A 24,177-nucleotide genomic window follows, 5' to 3' on the forward strand; every position below is an offset into this window, starting at 1 on the left:
CTACATGGGCTGCATCGCTCACTGACTCATGCTGCCACTAGTGGAAACTCAAAGAAGAGCAAAGTTTCTTGGAGAAGTTGGATCCATCTTGCAGGAAGCAGCTTTTGCCACATTTTTAATTACAACAATTCACAGATCACTTAAAAACCCCACCGCCTGCTGCAAAGGCCAGTGTTCTCTGCCAGTCCACCAGCACAGACACCCCTGCACACTGAGGACAAAGAACTCATCTGTTCTAGTTTTCAAAGACTGCTCTTCAAAGCAAACAGCACAGCAGAGATCACCCACTTAACCAATCTTCCCTGCTCCATAAAGATTTTACATTACTATTTTTCCTTACTGTAGAGAATTGGCCAGTAATACTGTGGAAGCCATGTTTCAGTGACACATCAGTTTGGTTTCTCTGCATTATAAAAACACTGATTTTTACAGCTTGAGTAAATCCTATTGTATTTCTCTCTAGTTTAGGACTTCCTCAATTCCCACAGAGAAAAGTCTTGACGTTTTTATACATTCATATCCACAGTCCATCACCATTCAAATGTGACAAAAATGAAGTAAACAAAAAACCCCTCCCAAATTTCACCAGTTGTTTTGCCACATAGGAGAGAACATTTGGGCCACCAGAGATATGGGAATTTGTTGCTGTGCTGTCCAGCACACCATTATAGGAAAGCTTTCTTTAAATAAGCAAAAGGAAAAAAAAAATACAGAAAAAGCTGATTCCAAAATGAAAGCAGGAAGAAAGCTGACTTTGCTAGAATGTTCAGGTGATGCTAACAGCTATTATGTTTTCTGATATTCCAGGACCCTAACTTCCTAAACTGGAACTGGTCAGCCCTCTCCTCTTCCTTCAAGCCATGAACTTCTGCAAATCTGAAGACCTGCTTCACATTTAGAGTGCACTTTCTTCTTACGTGCTTGACTCTCAGAGAGCAAAGTAATTCCTTGTTTTTAGCAGTTTTTCACTCGCAGCTAACACCATTCACCTAAAACTTACTTTTCTGTGATCAATTAGCAGAATGAAAATGTACAGAAAATTAAGCATTGAGATTGCTTTAGAGATGTTTAAGTGTTTAAACACACTACTGCTAGATTTAATTATTTTAAGTACAGTCTTGACAACACCATAATTCAAACTTAAATGCTTCCTGCAAACATTCACTTTCCTCAGCCATCCAAAAAGACATAAAAGGAGTGACATAGAGCCAGCCAGCAGTAGATGATCCATACAAGCATGTGCAGACATATAGCATCATTTAACTTAGCAAGGATCAAACTAACACTTGTAGAAGATGCATCCTGTACACTACAGGGAAAAGTAGCAGGAAGGACATGGAAGACACTTAAGGATACTTATATACAAACAAAACATTTTGTCTTAAACATTAGAAAGCAGGGAAAAAAACCCAACAATCACTGTACCTTCTCCAATAGGAGCTGGGTCTGGTCCTGACTTCTCAAAGTTAATAACGACTCCACTTTGGACTTTTTGAACTAAAGATTCTAAACATTGATTCAACATTCTTTGTGTCCGAACACAGTACGAACGACCTATGCAAGAGAGAAATTACATGGGGAAACAGAAAAGCAAATTCTGAATAATCTTACTTAAGGAAGATGTTTTATTACCTAAGTCACACTGCCAAAGCCTGCAATTTTATCCAAAATAACAGCAACAAGCTCTGTACAAATTTATGTAAAAGGCAAAGTACTTTGCAAATGCAGTACAACCAAGAAAAAGCACCAAAACCCCACAACCTGCTGAGATTTTACTTGTTACTAAAAAGAGGTCATTAAGGCTTCATCAGGCTGGACCAAGGCCAAGTTTATAGAGGCCCTTAGGAAGGCCTGATTTCACCAAGACTATGTAATCTATCTGCTTTTGTCTACTCAAACCTCCTCCTCCCACACAACAACTTCTCCAAGCACCAATTAAAAAAAAAATTCTAATCAACATATCAAGCAATAGGCTCCAGAATTAATTTTTTAAAGATTAAATTTAGCTTATCAGCCCTGCAGCAGAATTAACATCTTACTAATAGCAGTCCTGCCCAATCCAACAATTAAATTAAAAAAAAAATTAAAAAACCCTCATGATGAGCAAAGCCAACCTCCAGAATAACCAAAGAAATTTTCCAAAACCTCCTACTGCATTTAGAAAATGCTCTCACATTTAGATCTGAAATAGGAATAAGTTCTGCTGTGCTACTGGAATCCAAGAATGCACCACACGGATTCATATGGACACAGAGCAATTCAGAGAAAAGAGGAAGAGGTGAAGGTGAATTAAAGGAAAAGAAATATTTCAAGGCAAATGCTAAATATGAAGCAAAGCAAAAAAGCATCCAGTTACCTCCTGTAACCTCACACATCTGTGTGATAGCAGACTCATCAGTAGGCACACTCCCAAGCTGCTCTGGTTCAGCAGATGCAGCTCCTGGCAAACGCAGCACCAGAGCAAACAGCCTTTGATCCCAACGGAATGGTTCTTTGGTTAGTTCACTTCCAGGCAAAGGAGAATTCAACGGAAGATGAAGCTGGTAAAAAAAGATTTAAGAACATTTTCCAGTATTTGACAAACCAGCTAAAAACATCATATCCAAATTCATTCATTTATCTGTAAAGGACCCCGTTTCTCTCCAACCCACTAATTTATCTGAAGTTCTCATCTCAAAACACTTACAGACTATGAATTTAGGGGCTGGGCAGTGACAAGATAGCTGGCTCTATTCTCTATAAAAACAGGTCAACGATGAAGAAGTACAATTAGCAGGAAAAAAAACCTATTAATATTCATCTCAGCATAGCAACAACTTGCACAATCATAACTTGAAAGAACTTAATGCAAGTTTACCTCCTCTTGGACTCCAGCTGTATTTGTCAGTTTGTTTCCGTCTGTGATGGTAATCAAAATAGATGGCTCCAAAAAGAATGGATTCCTTCCCTACAGACAAAAGCACAACAATGGCAAGAGCAGCCTTAACATACAGGCTTAGAGGCTTGTATTTTTGTCACTATAAAATAAACAATAAGATAAGCAATCTTCCAAAATTATCCTGTAATTTTTTTAATAAGTGTGGAACCACACAGAACTACACAAAATGGGCGACTTCTGTGTGACTGCAGATGGGGCATTTCTCTGCCTCTTTGTACTTCAGTAAGGAAAAAAGTGCTAGCATATTCCAGGGTCTTTTCAGTAGCCATAATAAGAAAAAAAGAGTTCCCAGTTCAAGCTCTTACACAGAGCTATACAACATTAAAAAAAAAATTAAATGCAAAAACAAACTTGAACCACCAAAATCCCTCACCAACTATAATTTAAAAAAATATAGAAATATAAAAGCCAGAAGACTATAAATAAATTTGTTACCTGTCCATAATTGTCTATTCCAGACACTAATCTATTGAGATTTAACAAGTCAAACGATGACCTGAGTGCCTGACCAAGGGTTGTTAGTCCTGAAGCCTGAAGATTTTTCAGTTCATTCATGAATGTTGCATGGTTTTCCTTCCATCCAGCCTGTTACATAAAACAAAAAAGCTTATTAGTTATTCTAGCAGCAAACTGCAATCAACTGCAAGTTGGCATTTATCTCTCTTCCCAACAAAAATTAATTATATTCCTGATTAACGGATGCACTGCACCATTTACATGCTGCACACACCTAATCCAGGTATGCACAACTTGATGTGAAACATGGTTACACCTACAATGGGAGACTCAAGAAACATACACACTGTCAAGCACTGGAAAAACTTTGCATTATCATGAAAATTGTTGTAGAGGTGATGCTGTTAATAGAAGTATTTGGATTTAGCATGTGAATTTTTTTTTTAGGAGAAACTGACAAATTATGAAATCAGAAATGCAGCTGCCAAAGTAACAGCAAAGGTAAAACCAAGATAAAAGCAGCATGTCACTGCTTCTTCTGCCATATATTTGTTCTCTTTTTGTCCTTTTTTCCATAAGTTAAGTCTGGAAGGAAAGAAAGGAGTGGCTGCAAATACCCTATGTAAGAATTAAATCACCGTTTACTGTCTCAGTGTAACAGCTTAAAATTTTGGAGGTATTTAAAAAGTTATTGCTGACAAAGCTTAGGGATCAAAGGAACAGCAAATGATGAGGATGGATCAGTCCAACCAAGCACTCTGGACCTGCTGGTAAGCAGGCCCAACAGGTGTGACTCACATACCCTTCCCTTAAAAGTGGTTTGCTGCACAGTTGGGAGGCTATTTTAGAAAAGACCAGCTCACAGGGAATTGGTACAAGATTTAAAGATGTCTCAGGTAAACAACCAAAGCTTGGAAGTGCTGGATATTCCCATAACTCTCAGCCTTGCTATTACACCGTACTCTCCAAGGCACTCCTGCAAGCAGTTATTGAGCCAGGCTCGCTATGGTCTGGCAGCAGAGACATTCCCGTGCTCCACCAGGAATCCCAGCTACTCAGACATGGACAGGATCACTCCAGACAGCCTGACTTTTGCTGGGACAACCCCCGAGCAACACATCCTGCAGGTGAAGCAGGTTCTCCTCCCTGTGCACTGGGTTCAGCAGCAACCACCTGCTGGCTGTGCCAAGCTGTGCAAGAACACGAGAGGACAGGATTTTCCTGTGCTTCTTTAAGCAGCTCTATCCCATTGCCAATCTTTAGTACACACTGAGGGCTCTGTAAATGGTCTTAGGACAGACATGTTCAGAACTGTAAAAGAATGTAAGAATTGAGTAGAAAGCACATGTGATGATCAATACTTCTGTTGAGTTGACAAGCCTGAGCTGGGTGCATTTCTTTTCAGAATGAAGAATTATCATAAGACGATACAACAAAAGCTTTCTGCTTAGCTCCCTTAACCAGTTCTTCAAGCTTGAGATTAATGCAATGGATACAAGAGAGAAAACTCTGCAGTGGGGCAAAGAAAGAACAGACTTTCAACAAGACTGGTTCACCTTTATGATTAAACTGCCCTGGAAGCTCAAAAGAAACAGGTAATTCTCAGTAAAACATCACCAACACTCACACACAACCACAACTTAAAATAAAGCATCTCATCAGCAGAGCCAGAGCAACCTCCCACACTTGTGGTCAGCTCAAGACAAAAATGAAGTGCAAGCATAGGCTCACTGTTTTGGAGTAAAAGTGACCTGGCTAATGGTATTTTTTTTTCAGAGTGAAATAGCACCAAATCCCAACAAGATGATTTGCCTTCTCCTAACAAAGCTTCTCTTAAACAATTTTAAGTGAACAGTTACCAAAATAGTTTTGTCTGAATTCTATGGACCCATAAATATAGGGGAGACTGCTCCCTTTTTTCTGGCAAAAACACCCATCAATGTTCTTGGGAACAGCCAGGCTGGAGTTCAAAAGGTGTTCCCCAGCAAAGACCATTTGTTACAAAAGCACATGGGGGAACAAAACATTTACAAAAGAAACACTATTCCCAGTCTACATTTCTTGATTTGAACTCCAATGAATATAAGAGTATTCTTTATAAAATAAACAGTAAGAGTCTTCACTGATATTTGGAGATTCTGCTATTTTCCCGTTGTGAAAATGTTTGCTCAGCTTCCAGCTCTCTGTTTGATCTTGCTGCAGTGTGGTCAACTGCCTGCAAAATAAAACATGTACCATTTCCCCAGGCAGAAGTAGGAAAGCTGAAGGTACAAGGAGCAGCTGATCACCATAGGCTGGCTGTCCAAGAAAACTATTTTTCATCTTACAGCTCTCACAGGATCTTTAAAGATAAAGCCAAGGAGAACTGTACCTTTGAAATAAACAGAGTAAAATGGAAGAACTTCTCATAATGAAAACAAGAGCAGCAAATACAAGATTTCCATAACCAGGTCTAAATAAAAATCTGATTAGTTAATGTACTGCATTCTCTACCTTATCCTCAAAAAGATTCTTGAATCAAAAGCACTTGAATCAATGACAAGAAGGTCTGTTTCTTTAAAATGTTTTTCTCCAGAAAGACTCAAGCCAGTGTATATAATGAAATGTATTTCAGGGACAGAAACTCCAGCCCCTAAGAAGTCTGTACATTCTCCTTTCCATATATACAGTAGGAACATTCTTTGGGCAGAACAGAGTCAAGTACCCAACACCAAGCAGATGCACAATGAATTCATGTTAAAGTGATTAAATAATAATCCTTCCTAAATTCAAAATACTGCCACTAAAGCTGCTTACAAAAAACTCACAAAAACAAACAAAAAACCACACACATACACAAAAAAAAAAAAAATCCAAACAAAACCACTGGCTCTACTTGCCAGGAGAAACACTAAAAAGCAAAACAATCCCAACCAAAACCCCACAACCTTAAAGGACCAAACACAAATACATTCCACAAAATTATGTATCCTCTACAGGTTAGTAACTAAGAAGCCAGAACTGAATATTAGTTATTCCAGTTGTTTATGAACCAATTTGAACAGTGAGAGTAGTTTCTTCTAATCTTCAATATTACATTCCAACTTAGTCACTTTTATGCCCAGAATTTATTAATAGCAATCTGAGCAGCCTTTACCTTGCCGGTATATTACTGGCCTTTCCTTTGATAATTTATATGAACAAATAATTTCAGGCTCTAAACACATACCAAAAGACTTTCAAAGACAGCTACAAAAAAATAAGTACTGAAATCAAAAATCTCACCCTCTTTGCTTATGCCAACAACAGGCAAAAATGCTCTGTCATTTGGCCTTTTGCAAGCTCTGGATACCATCCTACAACCACCCAGAGATTTGGAAACATCACACCACCTTCCAGCTCCTGGCTTCAGCCTTTGGGAGCAAGTCATGCTGACAAGAAATAACATACTTAAAAAGAAACATTTTTCTCTGGTGACTTGGTTTTCAGACAAATCCATGGCCTGCTCTATATTCCACCACACAGATAGAGAAGTATTTCAGCTGCTTCAAGAAGCAGGTAAGGTCAAAACAGCTTATTACAGCAGAAGAAAGGCCAGGATTAAGGAGAATTCAAACACCAAGGTGAAAAATCCAGTGAAGAAAAAGAGGCCTTACTTAGACCAAGAAGAATCAGGACTAACTGAACATCAAAGGAACAGAGGTGAACAGCAAATGAAGATCTTGTCAGAGTCAGTAGCTTAAAAAGACCTTCAAGACTTTGGAGAAACAGAAGATTTTAGTTGCAAGACACTAGAAAGAAAAATCTTATAATATACTGTAGTGAGAGTCAAAAAACAAAACCAAACCACTCCACCTCACCTTTATCACATAAAAGGGAGCAATATTGATGTACAAGTAAAACAGTACCAAGCTTTTAATACCTGTAACACAGAGATCTTGAAATCTCAGCTACACTGGCTTATCTGTCAAGTTACAAGGTCTTAATGTAGTTTTTTTACTGGTTCATTGTTGGTCTGTTCTGGCTTTGATTGGCGCTGTGCTTTTTTTCTTTTATTCTTTACAACTAGTTTTTGGTATAGTTCAGTCAGCTGGTAGAAAAAAGGGGCAGTGCCAAAGGCTCGGCATTAGAGGGCAAGAATTCCAGGTCCAAAGCAGTTCCCTGTTTCATCAGCTTCAAGAAGTCCAGGGATGTGATGCTTTGGAGGTTCCAGGTCTTTGTCTTTAGAGCTTCTAATAAGCAATGCCATAACACTGAGCTGCATAGTTTATTTTTCACTGGATTGCTTTCAGATCTAATTCAAAAACTGCAACGTTACTAAAAATAATCTTCCAAGACAATTTGCAATCCTGCATGCCAATCACAACAGCCTGTGTTACAATAAGTACTCAGTATTCAGTCAAACATACAGATTTTTAAGAGTTCTGCTAATGTTTGCCTAGAAAGAACAACTGCATTTCAGACATTACAACTTGTTTGAAGTATTTAAGTTTCTCAATAATTCAAGTTATTATTAAATGCACCCATCTTAGGTAAACAGACTACCCTAAGACAATATGACTGTGGCATCCTAGCTTGACAGCAGCAATCATTTGGAGAAAAATCAGGTAAGACAAAAAATCTAGCTGTTGAAATCTGAAACTACTCCTGCTACAGAATTTCCCAGTACCATAGGAAGACAGTGAAACCAGCAGAGCATTTTGCCTCCCAAATCACCAGAATGACTCATTTTAAAATTACCTTTCTGTTCATTGGTGACTTTACACATGATCACAACTCAGACTCCCTCATGTCTGAGCCAAAGTCAAGCAGGTGTCTGTTTTGTACAGAAGTGAATTATTCTTTTGGACACCCAGGGCAATATGCAATACAATTCAAGAGGCTGCTTCCCAAATGCTGAAGTATCTTCACCTCTTTGTAATCTCCTGAACCCAGCCTCAGCACTGCTCAGTAGGTTCTGCAGCAGGGAATAGCCTCCCTATGTATGCCTGAGCCATCAACAACTTTGGGATAGGAGTTTTAGCACGTCAAGACTGTCTTGGTCACCCCAGTTCTGCCACAGTAAAACTCAGCAAACAGGGAGAGGGAGAGTTGCTGGCACCATCCCTGCCCATGAAGGACAGGCTGCTTGTCAGTACAGAGCAGCCAATGCCCACGCTACCCCCACATGTTTGATTTGTTGTTCAAAGATTTGCTAGATAAAAATAGCACACAAGGGAAGAAAGGCACTGACTACACCATGAACACCAAATACATTTTTATTTAACATTTTTCATGTCCTAAAATAATTCAAAATCATATGACCTACTAATCACCTACTAAATTCATCCTCACAATTGTCTGTGCAAACAGGGCAGAAAAACAACTCTAAGAGACTCACAGACATTGACTCCCCTCCAAATACTTATGAATGCCATTTTTGAGGCAACAGAGCTCTCAGGTTTTCTGTACCTTTGGTTGCAGAACTCTTCTCTCGTTTCAGCACTTCTACTCTCCAGTTTGCTTTGTGCAACACCCCAGTCCTGTCACTGCACAGCATCAAACAGCCTGTAGCAAAGAAACTCCCAAGATCAATTCTGTTTTGTTCTTGGCACAGGGGAGCAGCACAGCACCTCTGGTATCTGAGATCAGCACAGCTCCAGCACACAAAGATCCTGGCTCACAGGTCTGAGATCAGCTTAGCACTGGGGTGGTGCTGAATGCAGAGAGCAGCCAGGGCACACTGCTGTCTGCTGTGGGACCTGACTAACAAACCTCCTTCTCAGCTCTCATCTGAGCAGTATTTCAGCAGGTAACCAATTCACAGGTTTAAACTATTCCCTTGATAATCCCACAGAGCAGTCAAATACAGTGAAGAGTCCACAGCAGCATCACTTGGTCCTCCTTACATCAGAGCTAGTGAGCATCAGATCAGAGTGTTAAGGCTAAGCATTGTGAATAGCAAGTTAATTGTATCTTCCTGTAAAGTTATTTCTGCTGTTTTTGTAGGACACTCAAACTGAAAACTATCCATCAAAAGCGCTTCTTTAAATCCAGTGGGGACTTTTTGAAAATTTAGGGTTTTTTTAAAAAGCACTTAAATTCCAGTCAAATAAAACATTACAAAAGCTTATATATATAAAAAATGTCTCCAAGAGACCAGAGAAGTATAAACTGCTTTAAAACATCTTTAGGGGGGGAAAAAAAATCTTAAAAAAGAAGATACTGGAGTGGATGATTCCTTTTATCTCATACAGCTGATACACTCTGACATCAGATTTTTAGCAGAAAGCTGTCGCTTTGCACACCCCTCTATCTCCATCCAGCTGCAATTCTTCCTTTTTCACTGGGACACACTATGTACCTTGGTAACACAGAATCTCTCCTCCCCTTACCCACGCTATTTTTCCCTACACAGCTGGAACAGTGCAGGGAAGGGGTCATGCACCTCCAGGCCCGTGGGCAGTGCACAGACAGGGCAGCTGTCCCTTGGGACACAACAGCCACACTATGGTCCCTCCTGGACACTCATCACTCAGTGCCTGGGGAGCATCCTCCAGTTTCTCATCCCCTCAAAGCAATCCAGGCCTTCTCCAAGGAAGGGCTGCAGTGTGAACTGAGATGCCCGGGAGATCCCCTTCAACTGCACATTTCTAAGATGAACTCTCCTGTACCTGCAGACAAAATAATTTCTAAAGACAGATTGAACCAGTTGGTTTTCTAAAGCACATTAGTGAATGTGAACTGCAGTCTAGCAAAGCACTTAAGTGCCAGTTTTTATTACAGGCAGTCAGCTACACAGAAAACTATTTCATCTTGTACAGAAGTATTTCTCCATGAAACCTTAAAATAAGAAAACCCAAAGAAAGCTCAGTCACTACACCACATGGCTCACTGTCCTTTCAAAATGACTTCACTATTAAATAAGACATAGAAATGCTTTTCCTTCAAGAAGAATTCCAGATGTTTATGTTAAGAACAACTCAAATAATCTTTAAGCACAGCACTCCTGCAAAACGTTAACAGAGAGGTTCTTAAGCTCCAGTTACAGAAGGACTATTGGGCCTTTTGTTAATAGCAGCATTTAGAGAGAAGCAGCACCTTCTCCTATAGGAATGCCAAATGCAGATGCTGTATGAACAACTCAAAGCTGGAAACTGCTTGGAACCAAGGGATAATAATCAATGCCAAGCAGAAAGGAAAAAGCCTACGCTACCTTTTTATTTATTACCTACTGCTCCTGCTTCAATTTATCTCTGGATTTAGCTTTTTGGTCAATAGTATTCGGTATTTCATGTATTTTGACAGTTATTCTCACTGCACTTTTTCCTTTATAAGGATAAAAGGAAAGACATGAAGAAAGGAAAGTATAAATACCAAAGAGATCATGGTATCACCCTGTTCCAAAAAGCATTCTTATTTAAATAGAAAAACATTATCCAGTTTAAAAAGCACCTATTTCTGAGGAACACTCGAGCAACCAGAATATTTCAGTACAGAGCTGAACCAGAACAAGCTACATTTTACATAACAGCTTAATGGAGAGGGAACACACAAGTAATCACAGTTTGCAGCCTTAGCACAGTAAGCCTAACAAGAGGCTCCATGCTCCTGCTCAACAGCATAGCAGTCATTTCAGAAATACCATTATAGGTGCATCTTCTCCAAACACTGCAGAGAGGGCAACTGCTGAAATGTGGAGGCTGCAATCAAAGATTTTCAGCTACTCACAGAGCCCCTTGCTCTTTCAGTCTATCAAATACACTTTCAATACCAGCCAGCCCCAGCTTTGTCCTTCTCCTGGTCCCTTCCTACACCCAGCATGGCTGGAGAAGTCACAATTAATAAAGGCAATAGTTAAGTGGTTACAGAGTAGGTGCTGTCCTCACAAGAGATTCCTCACTGCACATTTTTGGAAATCAAGTAGAAGAGCATTACTGATGATACTCCAGCCGTCTGATTGTCTGATTCATGTTTATTTTGCAAACTGACACATTCCTTACTCCTTCCTTCCAAAAGCATATCACAGAACTAGAGCAGCACACCGAAGTGCTACAGGTATTGCAAATTTACTTCAAAACTCAAGAAGGTAAATCCAGAAGGAGTCATCTAATCACCAGCTTGCCTCAATTCATGTCTGAAATGGTGTTTAAGGCACTGCTGAGGAAATGAAATACTTTAGATGACCATTAAATTCATATACCCACTGAAATATCAACTAGCCAGCCTAGCAAATAACTTCACCCTGATACAGCCAAAAACACACTGGTGGGCCTGGGAGCATCACTATTGGTCAGATTTTTATTTCAGATGGTGGCAAGGTTGAATTTCTTTATAATGCAGGAGTCATCTGGACCAGAAGTAACCACGTGATCCTAAGCTCTTTTGATTAGAGAAGGCTCTCCCAGGCCAGGCCCTCTGAGTGCAGGGCCCATGGTCCTGATCCAGCCCTCTGGTCCCACCACATCCCAGCCTGGCAGCAGCTACAGGCACCAAGTGTTCTGCCTCAACAGATGCACATTCTCCCACAAAGCAGAGCTTAATTTTTTTTTTTTTTTAATCAAAACTCACTGGCTGAACCATGAACAAGCTATGAAGACCAGTGCTAATGCATTATACTCACTTAAAAGCAGAGCATGACAACACCAGATTAACCACACTGTAGATCTTTGTTTTCTGTCCAATTAATTGCTCAACATCCATCTTACCAAGATTCTAACTTTTTTAAATACTATTTCACACATTTAACATCTTAAAATCATCTGTGAGAACACAGACAAATAAACAATTGCCTTATCTTTAAAAAGCAAAATTAAGGAGTTCTGAACTGTTAGTTTTTTTAGACTAGAATAACATTTAACAATCTAATGCTGCTTATCCTGAAATTTGCATAAATACATAAGGAAAGAATCATAACTGGGCAAACTGTGACACAGAAAATTATAACAGTAAAAGTAACACGAATAGCTATTTAAAAATAAAACAAGACTTGTTTACTTATCTGACAATAAGTTTCAGAGATCCTTGTCAATCTCAGTTCTCACACCAAAAGAAATTTTGTTTTTTCAACACTCTGCATAGTGAATATGCAGATCAATACAAGTCTATGGGCAACTACAGATTCTGATCTGCACAATAACAGTCTCTTTACAAGAATGTACTTTTTTCTTGGCACATTCCTAAAACCTTGATCCTAGAACATGCTGCTTACAGCTGAAATTGATTGTTATATGTATTCAAATTATTCTAAAATTAGCCAGAAAAAACACAAAGAAAAAAAAATCCTTTCAATTATTGCCTGCTATATTTTTGGGGGGTGTAAAAGCACAAGAGCTACATTATTAAGAGATGCACTGTAAGAATAAAGTTTAAGAAAGAAAAAAAAATTCCAGGACTCAATCTATAAGAGTGCATTACTTAAGCAACAATCTGCAGTAAATTCAGAACACCACCAGCTGCTCTTTCCATTGGTTTTTTTCTTTCATTGGTTGGTTGGCTGGCTGGCTTTTGGGGTGGGTCTTTTTGTTTTGCTGTTGTTTTGGCGTTCCTTTTTTTTTTGGGGGGGGGGGGGTTGGTTTGGCGTTTTTTGTTGGTGTTGTTCGGGGGTTTTTTTGTAGCCTATGTTATTAAATAAAATCAAGGATACAGGCATTCAAAATACAGACAGTGAAGAGAATCACTAAGGCTGAAGCCATCTGGAACCTTCTGACAGGGCCCTTGCAGTTGCACTGCTCCCCACTCCAAAAGCACTCAGCTCCAGAGCACAGGTCACACAGAACAGAACGTGCTTTTCCCACTGGATCCCAGCTGCCTTAGGTATGAGAACCCTGTAGGAGACAGCACTAAGTTACATCTTTTCTAGATCACAGCAAGCTCAAAACATCATTGTTGCACCAGGGCTGTAAATCACAGTTCCTCCTGGCAAGCTGTTACAAAATATACAAGGGTGAACAAGGTAGAAGAGTCTGCAATCTTAATTACATTTTTCCAATGTTAAAATGTGAGCCAATCAGCACGAAACACTACATTAGCTCTCATCGAGTTAAAAAATAATTAATGTCCATTCTCATGGATTCACAGATGTACTTTGTGCATATTTTTAGCCACACCACAGAGTCAGGGTGCAAGGCCCAGGCCTTTTTACATATATATGCACCAACAAAAAAGACATCGTTCAAAAACCTCCTAAGTGAAACTGAAATAGTAACAGCACAAAAGGGGAAGAGGCAGACCACAAAGATTCCATGTGCCAGGAACCACCAACTTCACAAAGCACCTTACTCCTTAAAGAACATCTCCCTAAAAAAATACAACTTGGAAGATCCAACTCAACTATGTGATTCCACATTTTAAGCTTCTATTTTTAAAATAAAAGTGACCTTTGCACTGAGGATGAGTAAAGCCTCTTAATGCAAACATATCTACTTTTGTCTAGTTTATCCTGTAGTCTTAAGGGCTTACATCTTTGAATGTGTCCAAGCCCAAAAAAAGAACCAAATAAAAATATGAAAATATAAATTACTACAGTGGCTATGAACAACAGATGATGGTTTCCATTGAAGGCCTCTGGCATCTCATCTATTGCACAGCACAAAGCAGAAACCCACCTCACATGAAAAACAAGCTTTTACTTTGCAGATTCCTGTAGGAGCAGAACCAGTTAAAATATTTTCATTAAGAATTAACCCAGCAACACACACTCGCCCTTCCATGAAGACAGGCGGCAGGTGAAAGCACAAGGTCAAGTATTTAACTACTTCAAAATTATAATAATAAAAAGGACAGCTAAGCAGAGTTCAGTCCCTCACATCTATCAAAAAGTTAGTTTCTGAACTGTCCTTCCATTTAAATCGATTCCTTTCAAAAATTTAACCACCAATTTTAAGTTCTAGCATGAATTTGATTTCTTACAAAAGACCTCCATTTCAGAAGGCACAAAACTACCATTTAGAAGAATGAATCACTCTGATTACTACTGCTTTGGTTTTTTTTAAAGCAAAAGGTACACTACTTTTCAGAGAATTCCTCATTATAATGTTCTGTCCTCATTACACTAGTTCCTGGAAGAGGCTGCTTACTACAACTCACAACCAGGACACAAAGAAGACAGCATGCTTATGCATGTTTTAAAGCATTTCAACATGTTTTACACTACCCAATAGGATGTTTCTCAGGAATGGGAATGTGCTTTTTAAGGGACACTCTCTTATATTAATCAATTTAGGACCTTTATAAGCTCAAAGGGGCTACAATACTTCCTTGCTTGCTGCAAGGATACCAACTGATGATTCCTAAGATTTTAGTAAAATAGATTGTTAGGTGTTTTCAGATTCTGAAACACATACACTGCAGTACGTAAAATACAAACCTACCACCTGCACCAACAAGAACCTTCTGCCTGTGGCCTTACTTATCCAATTTGAAAATAGATGCCTAATTTTAATAAAGGAACTTTTTTGTACACATTCTTCAGTCAGATTTAAGTGATAAAGCAGTTAAATCGAAAGGAGTATGGAAAAACTGTCTGATGGTTATTCCCAAACAGTATTAAGTTGATTTTGTTTTGCTCTCAAAAAAAACCTAGACAATCTGGTTTGCATGAGTGTTCCTTAAACAACTGACTTCTGTTTCTCTTCCTTAAGTCATTGTGTTTAATAGAGGAAAAGCAATTGTTTGCTTTAACTTGCCAGTCATTTCTGCTCAAACACAGCCTTCTGAAAACACACAAGTTTCAAGACAAAACCTCAAACAAGCACAGTAGAAGATGTGTGTAGTACTTCCCAGGTAATGGAAGATATTGGTGCTCAGAAATAAAAATACTGCTGTAACTGACCCAAAAAGCGTATAGTGGTTAACAGGAATGGTTATCTCTCTCCACTAAAAAACTAGAGAATATATTCTCCTGAATTAGTTATCAAGAACAGACACTGTGTGTGCTGCTTGCATTTCATCCAGCCCCTCAGTACTACATTCAGCACCTTTTCTCCCCCTTTCCAACGCCTGGCTAGTGGGTTCACTAAATGTGTACATCATATCTGGAGAGCAAGATAGGCCTCTCCCACTGACCTCAGCTTGCTTTCCCTTTTGCACCTCTCGGATAGCAGCTTCCCTTTTGCCCCTGCAGCTGCTATCTGCCTTGCACCAAAAATTCTGCCTGCACACCCCACTGCCAGCTCACAAACCTCCAAGTGTATTCCCAGCTGTCCACACCACTCCTTCCACAGCACAGGCCAGACCACCGAGTACTCGTGCTTGCCAAAAGTCAGGCCTTTTACATATAGCACCCGATGATTTTCAGTGTCTCAAGGTTCCTGTAAAAACTTAATCAACTTAGGCTTATTCTGTGGATCTGCTACAGTTAAGCTTATTAGGTATTCCTCTGGTTTTCTTCCTTCACAAAAGTGAAAAAACACACTAATGAATTTCCTACCACCTCAGGCAGCATTCCTGCAGATATTTGCCTCAAACCCAACAGGTTTCACGGCTGGGTTTCTCTTTCTCCCTGCCGCTCAGGGTCAGGAGCTCCGATCTAATTTCTTCCAGAAACAGATAAACAGATCTCACATCTCTCTTTCTGGAGTACAACCTATTCATTTGCCTCTGTCCTGTGCAGAGTGAGTGGTAATCAGTTCCATTCTGCACCAGCACGGGCTCTCCATGAAATTAAAAAACGCTGGCAGAAGCTTCTGTGCTACTGAAATAAGACAGAAAAATTAGCCTCCTCGAGTGTGACCTTATGAATCCCCAGTTTTGAAGCACTATTTCAGTATCATAAATAAACAAGTTATTTACATACAATAAGTACTCTTGGACAGATATTTAAAAAAAACTTCTACAGATTCCTACTCCAGCCTCTAAGATATCCCAATCCAACTCCAGAATTTCAGGAGAAAAAAGAAGAAGTTGCTCAGAGTCCATCACAAAGAGCTGCTTCCACAAGGGAGCTCTTTAGCACTGAAACATATGTTCAGGCTAGCAGGAAACAGCAGTGGAACTGGAAGGCATCCTATGCATCAGTCCCAGTTTGCACATCTCAAACAGTGCAGTGTTTCACACACACTGTATAAAGTAATTTGAGCTACTTCTTAGACAGCTACGTACATATTTCTGCACTCAAATTCACGGAGCCTATTTTCGCAGTGCAGTCACAGCTGACTCTTGAATCCAGTAAAACACAACAGAAGGAGGAAAATATGCATTTCAGAATATAACTTGTGTTCTCTCAGTCCTCTGACTTGTGACCAGATCATTTATGAAGGTCAGACGACAGAGTCTCACAAGAACATAAAACAGAAGTAATATTTCTGTGACCTGCTCATAAATAATATTCCTTGAGCCCTGAGGAAAGGCTGTATCACTGCCAGAATCCAGATATCAGTCACAAGGGAGCAGGGCAGTCCAGTTAATCAATAACTTCACAGAAGGCCACCATTGTGTTTTTGGTCTGGGCCTGAACTCGCCATTTGCAGCCCAAGTCCACAAGCAAACCACAAAATGCAGGATGTGAGGTTTCACAAAAATCAAGAATGGAAAAAAAATAAATGATGAGTTAAGCCTTTCTTTCCTTTTCAAAAACTCTTCAGGTTAAGATTTTGGCATGAGCTCCATTTTCAGACAAATCTAGATAGATCTTGCTGAAACATCACTGGAAAATAGGAAAAGCTTGGGGAAAAAGGGCAGGTGAGAAGACTGTTCACTTTTCCCTATACTTTTACTCTAGCACCGTTACTTCACCAAAAAAATAAACAAAATGGCTCAAGATTCTGCCCACTTACACCACGGCATGTGCTTACATACAGAGAAACATCTATATTTGACAGAGGATGCTGAAATTTATGTGATTTAAAAAAAAAACAAAACAACAAAACAAAACAAAACAGAAAAACCACACCTGGATAAATATATGAGAAAAGCCACAGAAGACCATGTGGGCCATACCAACAGCTCATCACAGGCCCCTGACCCACAAACCGTGCAGAACTGTCAGTACCACGCCTGGCCTGCTCCCACCCTCCTGCCCAGGCATTCCGGATCAGCCACGTCGTGCAGGAAGGGATGAGAAGGGTGGGGCTGGCTGGCACTCAAGGCTTGGAGGTGCTGCAGCACCAGGTCACAACACGGCTGCGATGGAGCAAGATCCGGGTTCCAGCCAGCCATGGACATAAAGTCCTCAAAACAAGGACACATCAGGAACTGTATTCCCTGCACAGGACAATGCACTTCTCTTAGCCAGAAGGCCATGAACGTCAAATACCCTGCCAGGCAGCAAGGCTGTTCCTGAATCCATTTTTCTTGCCCAACTGGATACACACTGGAAATAAACTCCTTCCATACCTAAATTTAAGCACTAGTGTTTTAATAGTAATAGACACCTTTTATAAAAGTGCTTTACTACACATATTATTACCTTCCCATGCATGCCAAATACCCAAAATCAGATACCTTAATACCAGAGTAGACTGGCTTATTTCCATGTTAACGTGCCACTAACCAAGACTCACTTGATAGCACCGTATCACAATTTTCATCTAAAAAACACACTAAAAACATTCTTATTTCATTAAATAACATGCTAGTTTTCTCTCCTAGTTCATCAAGTGAGAATTTTACCAAACATCCAATGGAATGTACAGGTATTTTTCCACTGACTTATACAGGAGCACATCACTCAACAATTACAAGGTTAATACATTTCGTAATACGCTTTTAAAATATTAAATATTTGTCTCTTATTGTAGAGTACGTTGGAAACAAAGTAAGAGTTATAAATGGTTGCACCATAATTGCTGTCACAAATCACCACCTATAGGTTATATAACAAATAGAAGCCAAACAGCTGACAAGGTTCCAGACGCATCTGCTGTCAGTGGGGCTGAGATTCCTCCCATCCCCACCTTCCCAGGACAGCATCTTGACTCCTCTTTAGACACTTGTCATCACAGCTCTTTGCAGAGCCTCGCTGCAAACTGAGAGACTAAATAATTCCATTTTTAAAAAATGGTACAGAGAGCTATAAGCAGTCAAACAGAAGCAACAGGTCCTGTAAATAATTTCAAACCATCTATACTAAAAACAGTTTCAAAAACATTACCTTACTTTCACAGATTCTGGCAAATCATTTGTGCAACAGCATGATCCTTTCACTTGGCACAATACAATACATATGTATAATAATTTCTTGATATATTTTTGTCCATCAAGTAAATCAGTGCTGTCAGTCCGAAATACTTTAATGCTACAAGGCAAACAAATTCTGAAACAAACCAAACCAAAGCATGTATCTCAGCTACCCCTGCTCCAAAGCTCAAGTTCCTGTAATTCCTCTGCCTCCTAGGTGGTCTCAATTCCACCACCAGATTATTTCTCTCAAGTACTTCACTGGTAAACTATCTGAGAGGTTATGTAATTTAATTAGTATAAATCATAAAGAAAACAAGAGGATAAAGCAGCCACTGCTGCACATACTTGGAAAGCAAGTCTGCAAAATACATTCTCTTGCCAAGTTTGTTTTCATCTTCTCCAAATCAAGAGAAATAAAGTATTTAACTACAGCAGCATTGGCAAAGAAACTAGATTTTATATATTTTACAAGCATGTTCTGAAAGACATAGAGAATTTGGCCTAGACCAGGAAGTTTCCCTGGCACAACTGTGGTTGTCAGAAAATACAACGGAGGGAACATCATAAATATCAGTGCAGGTCTTGAGAACAGGGAGTCATCACTGCTGTGAGGCTTTCTCTGCTCAAGGAACAGACATGATGACAGCCCAGGAAAACTCATTTATGCCATGAAGTCTTTACGCAATAGTTGAGCTGCACTTGTGATTATAATTACTATAATCAGATATTTATTGAATATGCAGCCTGTTCCTAGAAAAGTTACTATTTTTTGAAAAAAAATATTTTAAGATTATTTAAGGCCCAATTTAAAAACCAGCATGCTAAAGGCAGAAATATAAATTTCTAAGAAGTGACATTAGCAAGTTACAAGAATCACAATACTTTTCCTTTCCCTTGGCTATTTAATGTATATTAAATATGACTGAATGCTATGACGGGTATCACAGTCCCATTTATTTCAATTACTATTTACTAAAACTGTGAACAGTCAGATGCTCATTAGCACATCAGAATGTACACAGATGCTCATTAAACACAAGGATCTTCCTCAGCAAATCTGAGTATAGATGTGGTAATAACCTGTAGCATTACCACACAGACCTCTAGCAGCAAAGCCATTTCTTTATTAAATCACCAGAATGCTTGCTGTCGCTGCAGGGGAAAATTCATTTCTCAAACATACGATACACTTGTAAAATATTTGACACAAAACTAGGAGAAAAGAAATATAGGACACAAGAAATGCAGTTAACACTAGCATAACAAAGACTTGGGGTTTGCATCCAGCCAAACATAGATGGGGCAAACAGTGCATGCATCATGTCTAAAAAACATCTCTCCAAGGCAGATGTAGGATTTTTGACAGTAAGTTTCTGTAAGTCAGGGATGGTTTCAATTCACAGAAATGACTTCCACACCTTCTTCTGAGGAAATGAAACGACAAATACTTACTCTATGACTTGTCACTTCAGAAATCTGTGCAAATTTATTACTGATGAAAGGAGCCAAGATTCCTAGCTCACAATTATTACATTTCCTCATTATCAAAGCTGTGAATAAGAGACTAAGCTCACAGCACTAGTGAGCCCACTTACTTTAAAAACGTCTCAAGTTCTAGCTGGGAGATCTAGAGAATATTTTCTTCTCTAGGATGACCAACAATGTATTTGAACTTCTTTGACCTTCATAGCCTGGGTCTACAGCCCAACAGTTATGATAAATAGTGTATTACTCTGAGCAAATATAGTCCTAATCCAGAACTATTCAGGAGGATTCCAGAAGTCCCTCAGCAATGCTTTCTGTGACACACTTTACCTAAATATTTTAAGTTAGGATATTTCTATCAGCAAGCTGCAGCCTACAGTATAAGAGATGCAGCACCACAATTTTTTTATTTTTTACTTTTTTGCCTAAACCTCGTGGTGCAGCCGATGTGATGTGAACAGCACAGCTGTACTTGCCTCAAACTTGAGGAATGAGAAAACAGGGACAAGAGGAGCCAGCCAGGCAGCCTCCTTGTTTACTCTCAAGGAGGCTCAGGGCAAACCTCATCATTCTCTACAACTCCTTTACAGGAGGCTGTAGTGAGATAGGGGCCAGTCTCTTCTGCTGTGCCTGCAGTGAGGACCAGAGAAAATGGCCTTAAAGCGGGACAGAGGAAATTCGGATTAGATATTAGGAAGAAAATTTTCATGATTCAGGAGGTCAGGCTGTTTAGGGAGGTGGTAGAATCAGTGTCCCTGGAGGTGTTTAAGAGGCTGGCACTGGATGATGTGGTTTAGTGGTTTAAGAATTACAGTAGCAGTACTGGGTTGATGGCTGCGATCTTAAAGGTGTCTTCCAACCTCGATGATTCGATGGCCCCACATGCAGCTCACCACAACCGTGCACGGAGGGGCGGCTGCAAGCACCTTCCACAGAACTGCTGCAGGCTACCGTGCCCAGCAGGATGAAGGGGGCGGGAGAGGGGGACAGGGGGACACACAACCCCACCCCTGTGGCTTCTTGAACCGCCGAGGTGGAAACAGCCGCGGGTGATGTCCCACACCCACAGCCGCGCCAGGGCCGGGGCTCCGCGCTGCTCCTGCCCTGCGGCCGTGAGGGGTAACTCCCCCTGCCCTGCCCTGTCCTGCCCGCCGGGGCCGGGACTACCCGCCCCGCCCCGCCCTGCCCTGCCCGCGTGTCCCGGGGGTCTCAGGGCTGCGCGGGGCCCGAGCGCGGTGATGGCCCCGCCGGAGCCACCGCCCCGCGGGGGGCGGAGCGCGGCCGCCCCTCGTTGCGCCGGGGCGGTGAATCACGGCCCGCCCGTCTCCTCCCCCCCCCTCCTCCATCTCAGCAGCGCCCTCAGCCTCTCTCCTCCATACAAAAGCAAAATGTCCGCCATCTTCACAGGCTGCTGCTGCCGCCGCCGGGCCGGACGGGGCCGCGCCGCGCCAAGGGCGGCCCCGCCGCGGGGCCGAGGCGGCCGGGGGGGTCATTACCTTGATGCAGTAGGGCGGCTCGTCGAACGTAACCAGCATGTACCTGTCGCCGCGGCTGGCCGGGTCCCGGGCCCGCAGCTGCGGAGAGAGCGGAGAGAAGCGGCGTGAGCGGGGCGAAGCGGGCGAGGGGGGCGGCGGCTCCCCCGGCGCCGCGCACTCACCTTCATGAAGATCTCCACGGCGCCCTTGGCGATGTCCAGGTAGCTGGTGCCCAGGTACGCCCGCTGGTTCATGGAGGCGGACGTGTCTATGAGGAAGAGGAGGATCGGCATGGTCCAGGCAGAGCCCCGGCCGGCGGGCTCCCTGCGGAGGAGGCGCGGCGCTCGCCCGCGGCTCGCTCGGCTCTGGCGGCGCTGCCCGAGCTCGCCCGGACTCAACTTCTCTTCCCTGAGCCTCCACCAGCACCATGTGACCAGCGCGCACGCCATTGGCTGGCAATTATACCGACATTTGCATATTCATGGCGGCGCTCGCGCGCGCGCGCGGGGCGGGGGGGAGGGGAGGGAAGGGAGGGGGGAGCGGAATGACGGCGGGCGCGCGCGCGCCGCACCTGTCACACACACACAGAGCGCGCGCCCCGCCCCTCTGCGGGGTCCCCCGCCCCGCGCTCCAAGGGCCGCCCCGTTCGGCCCCTCACGATCGGGCCGCTCCCGGTCCGGCCCGGTCCAGCTCACGCTGTGTGACCCCGGTGCCTCCCGGTACCCGCGGCTGAGTCACCGCTCCGCCGCCTCGCACCTCCCCGCAGCCCTCGATGGCTGCGGAGCCCTGCGGGGCTGAGGGGAGTGTGCAGTAGCTGTGTGCTGTTCCCGGGGAGCCGAGCAAAGCCTCTCAGCTGCTCACCCGGTGACATAATCGCCCCCGTTCCTGGTCTCCAGAGATTTCACTTCAGCACTAAATCCCCAGCCCCCCCCACGTGCGATCCTTTCCCAGGTCAGGTAACAGCCATCTCCCACAGGCAGTGCCTGGATCTGGGCATCACACACTGACAGGGCACCTCAGTGTACCTGGATCAAGGCAGGATGGCAACAAATTAATTGTGGCAAAGCTGAAAATACATAATCCCTACAATATTGCCTGCCACTCAAATAAAGAAAGGAGGGATCACAGAATTTTCGGGATTTTGCCTGAAAGGAAGGCTCACAGGATCAATTGGCCTGGAAAGTCTGAGATCATCGAGTCCAACCTATGGCCCAACCACCTTGTCAACCAGACCGTGGCACCGAGTGTCATGTTCAGACTTTCCTAAAACATCTCCAGGGATGGTGACTCCACCACCTCCCTGGGGAGCCTCTTCCAATGTTTAATCACCCCTTCTGTGAAGAAATTCCTCCTAATGTCCAACCTAAACATCCCTGTACAGTTCAAAGCCATGTCCCCTTGGCCTGCAGCTGGTTGCGTGGGAGAAGAGCCCAGCTTGCATCTGGCTACAACCCCCTTTCAGGTAATTCTGGAGAGAAATAAGGTCCCCCCTGAGCGTCCTCTTCAAGGTGTCCTGCTGCAATGGGCTTGGCAGCCACCACCGACAGCAACCAGATAAGGGGAAGGAGGCTGAGGAAGTATTTAGCACTATGTCCACTCATGAATTCTTGTTTGCTTCCAGGAGCAAATCCAAAACACACAAAAGCAGCACTACCAGTATGAATCTTACTTTAAAATAATAAAGAAACTGATAATATTTTCCAGTGCTTTTAAATTCAAAGGCTTTTTCCAGCTATTTTTTTTGCCATTCATTTCAACAGCAGGCAGAATCAGTCTCAATTCTCAGTCCATTATTGTGAAGCACTTGGACAATACTGTTGTTGCACAACATCACAGGTGAATGCTAATGCTCCATTACAAAGCATTATGAAATACATATGTTGGTAAAGATACCATTGCCCATTTTGATCAGAATAATCAAGAGATGTAAACTCATTTGATTCAGGCATGTACTCATCCCTTTTGTCATCAGAAAAAGCCCAACAGCTGCACACAAGACTTGCCATGTCTCTATATTGGCTTTAAAAATAAGTTTGTCTTTTATAAAAACTACTGCAGGTATTTTTCAAATAACATTATCTTGTTAATTAATTCTGTTGAACCAAAAGTAGGTAAATTAATAGTTGAAAAGCAGCTCATTTTGAAAAAGAATCCTGTCAAACTTGGAGACTCCATTCCATTATCCAAGCCCTCCATAAGTTGTGCATGTGTATCTGCAGTTAAGGCTTCTGAATTTTAACAATCATAGCAGAAATGCCAAGAGGGATAAACAGATAAATATTTTTATGCAAGTGATTAGTGCACATGAATGGAGCCAGACTGGAACAAATGGGATTTGAATCTCTATAGATAAGATAAAAATGCAGATACTGTATTTTTGTACCACTGCATATTAGTCTGGAAAGATAACTCCTGGACAGGAATGGATTTGCAAAGGCCTGAATGGAAAGTTATCTATTGGTAGAAGATGCCACCTAACACTGCCAGGTCCTGGGAACTCGATGAGGCCACCTATGCATTGCTGTCGTGTCAACCAGATGAGATCAGAGACTCCCTTCTGCCTCCAGCTGACCTCAGCCAATTCCAGCTGGCAACCCAATGCCCCGTGTCCTGCAGCCTCCTTGACTGGCTCTATGAAATGCTAGACAATTACAAGTTCATATCCTCACTCTTTTTTTTTTCATTCCAGACCACCAGATACCTAAAAGCTACTTTTTTTCCCATCGAAACATAGTATTTAAAGGT

At 41.8% G+C, this 24,177-nt stretch overlaps 1 protein-coding gene across 4 annotated transcripts in view; it reads right to left on the reverse strand.

Annotated features, from left to right (window-relative positions):
- LOC106859894 (integrator complex subunit 6-like) overlaps positions 1–21,910 on the reverse strand; it is a 39,828-nt gene extending 17,918 nt beyond the window's left edge. For all 4 annotated transcript variants that reach the window (XR_015806739.1, XR_015806738.1, XM_014887469.2 and 1 more), the window contains exons 1-6: positions 21,615–21,910; positions 21,454–21,531; positions 3,374–3,523; positions 2,858–2,947; positions 2,357–2,540; positions 1,426–1,554 (exon numbers count right to left, since the gene is read on the reverse strand). Coding sequence is in view for 2 of the 4 variants with exons in the window: in XM_014887469.2 (XP_014742955.2) it covers positions 1,426–1,554; positions 2,357–2,540; positions 2,858–2,947; positions 3,374–3,523; positions 21,454–21,531; positions 21,615–21,881 (898 nt within the window). In the remaining 2 variants the exon portion in view is untranslated. The remainder of the gene's footprint in view (positions 1–1,425; positions 1,555–2,356; positions 2,541–2,857; positions 2,948–3,373; positions 3,524–21,453; positions 21,532–21,614) is intronic.
- Between the last annotated feature and the right edge of the window lie 2,267 nt (positions 21,911–24,177).

This window comes from Sturnus vulgaris, chromosome 14 (assembly GCF_052056855.1).
Source record: "Sturnus vulgaris isolate bStuVul1 chromosome 14, bStuVul1.hap1, whole genome shotgun sequence".
NCBI classification, from domain to species: Eukaryota; Metazoa; Chordata; class Aves; order Passeriformes; family Sturnidae; genus Sturnus; species Sturnus vulgaris.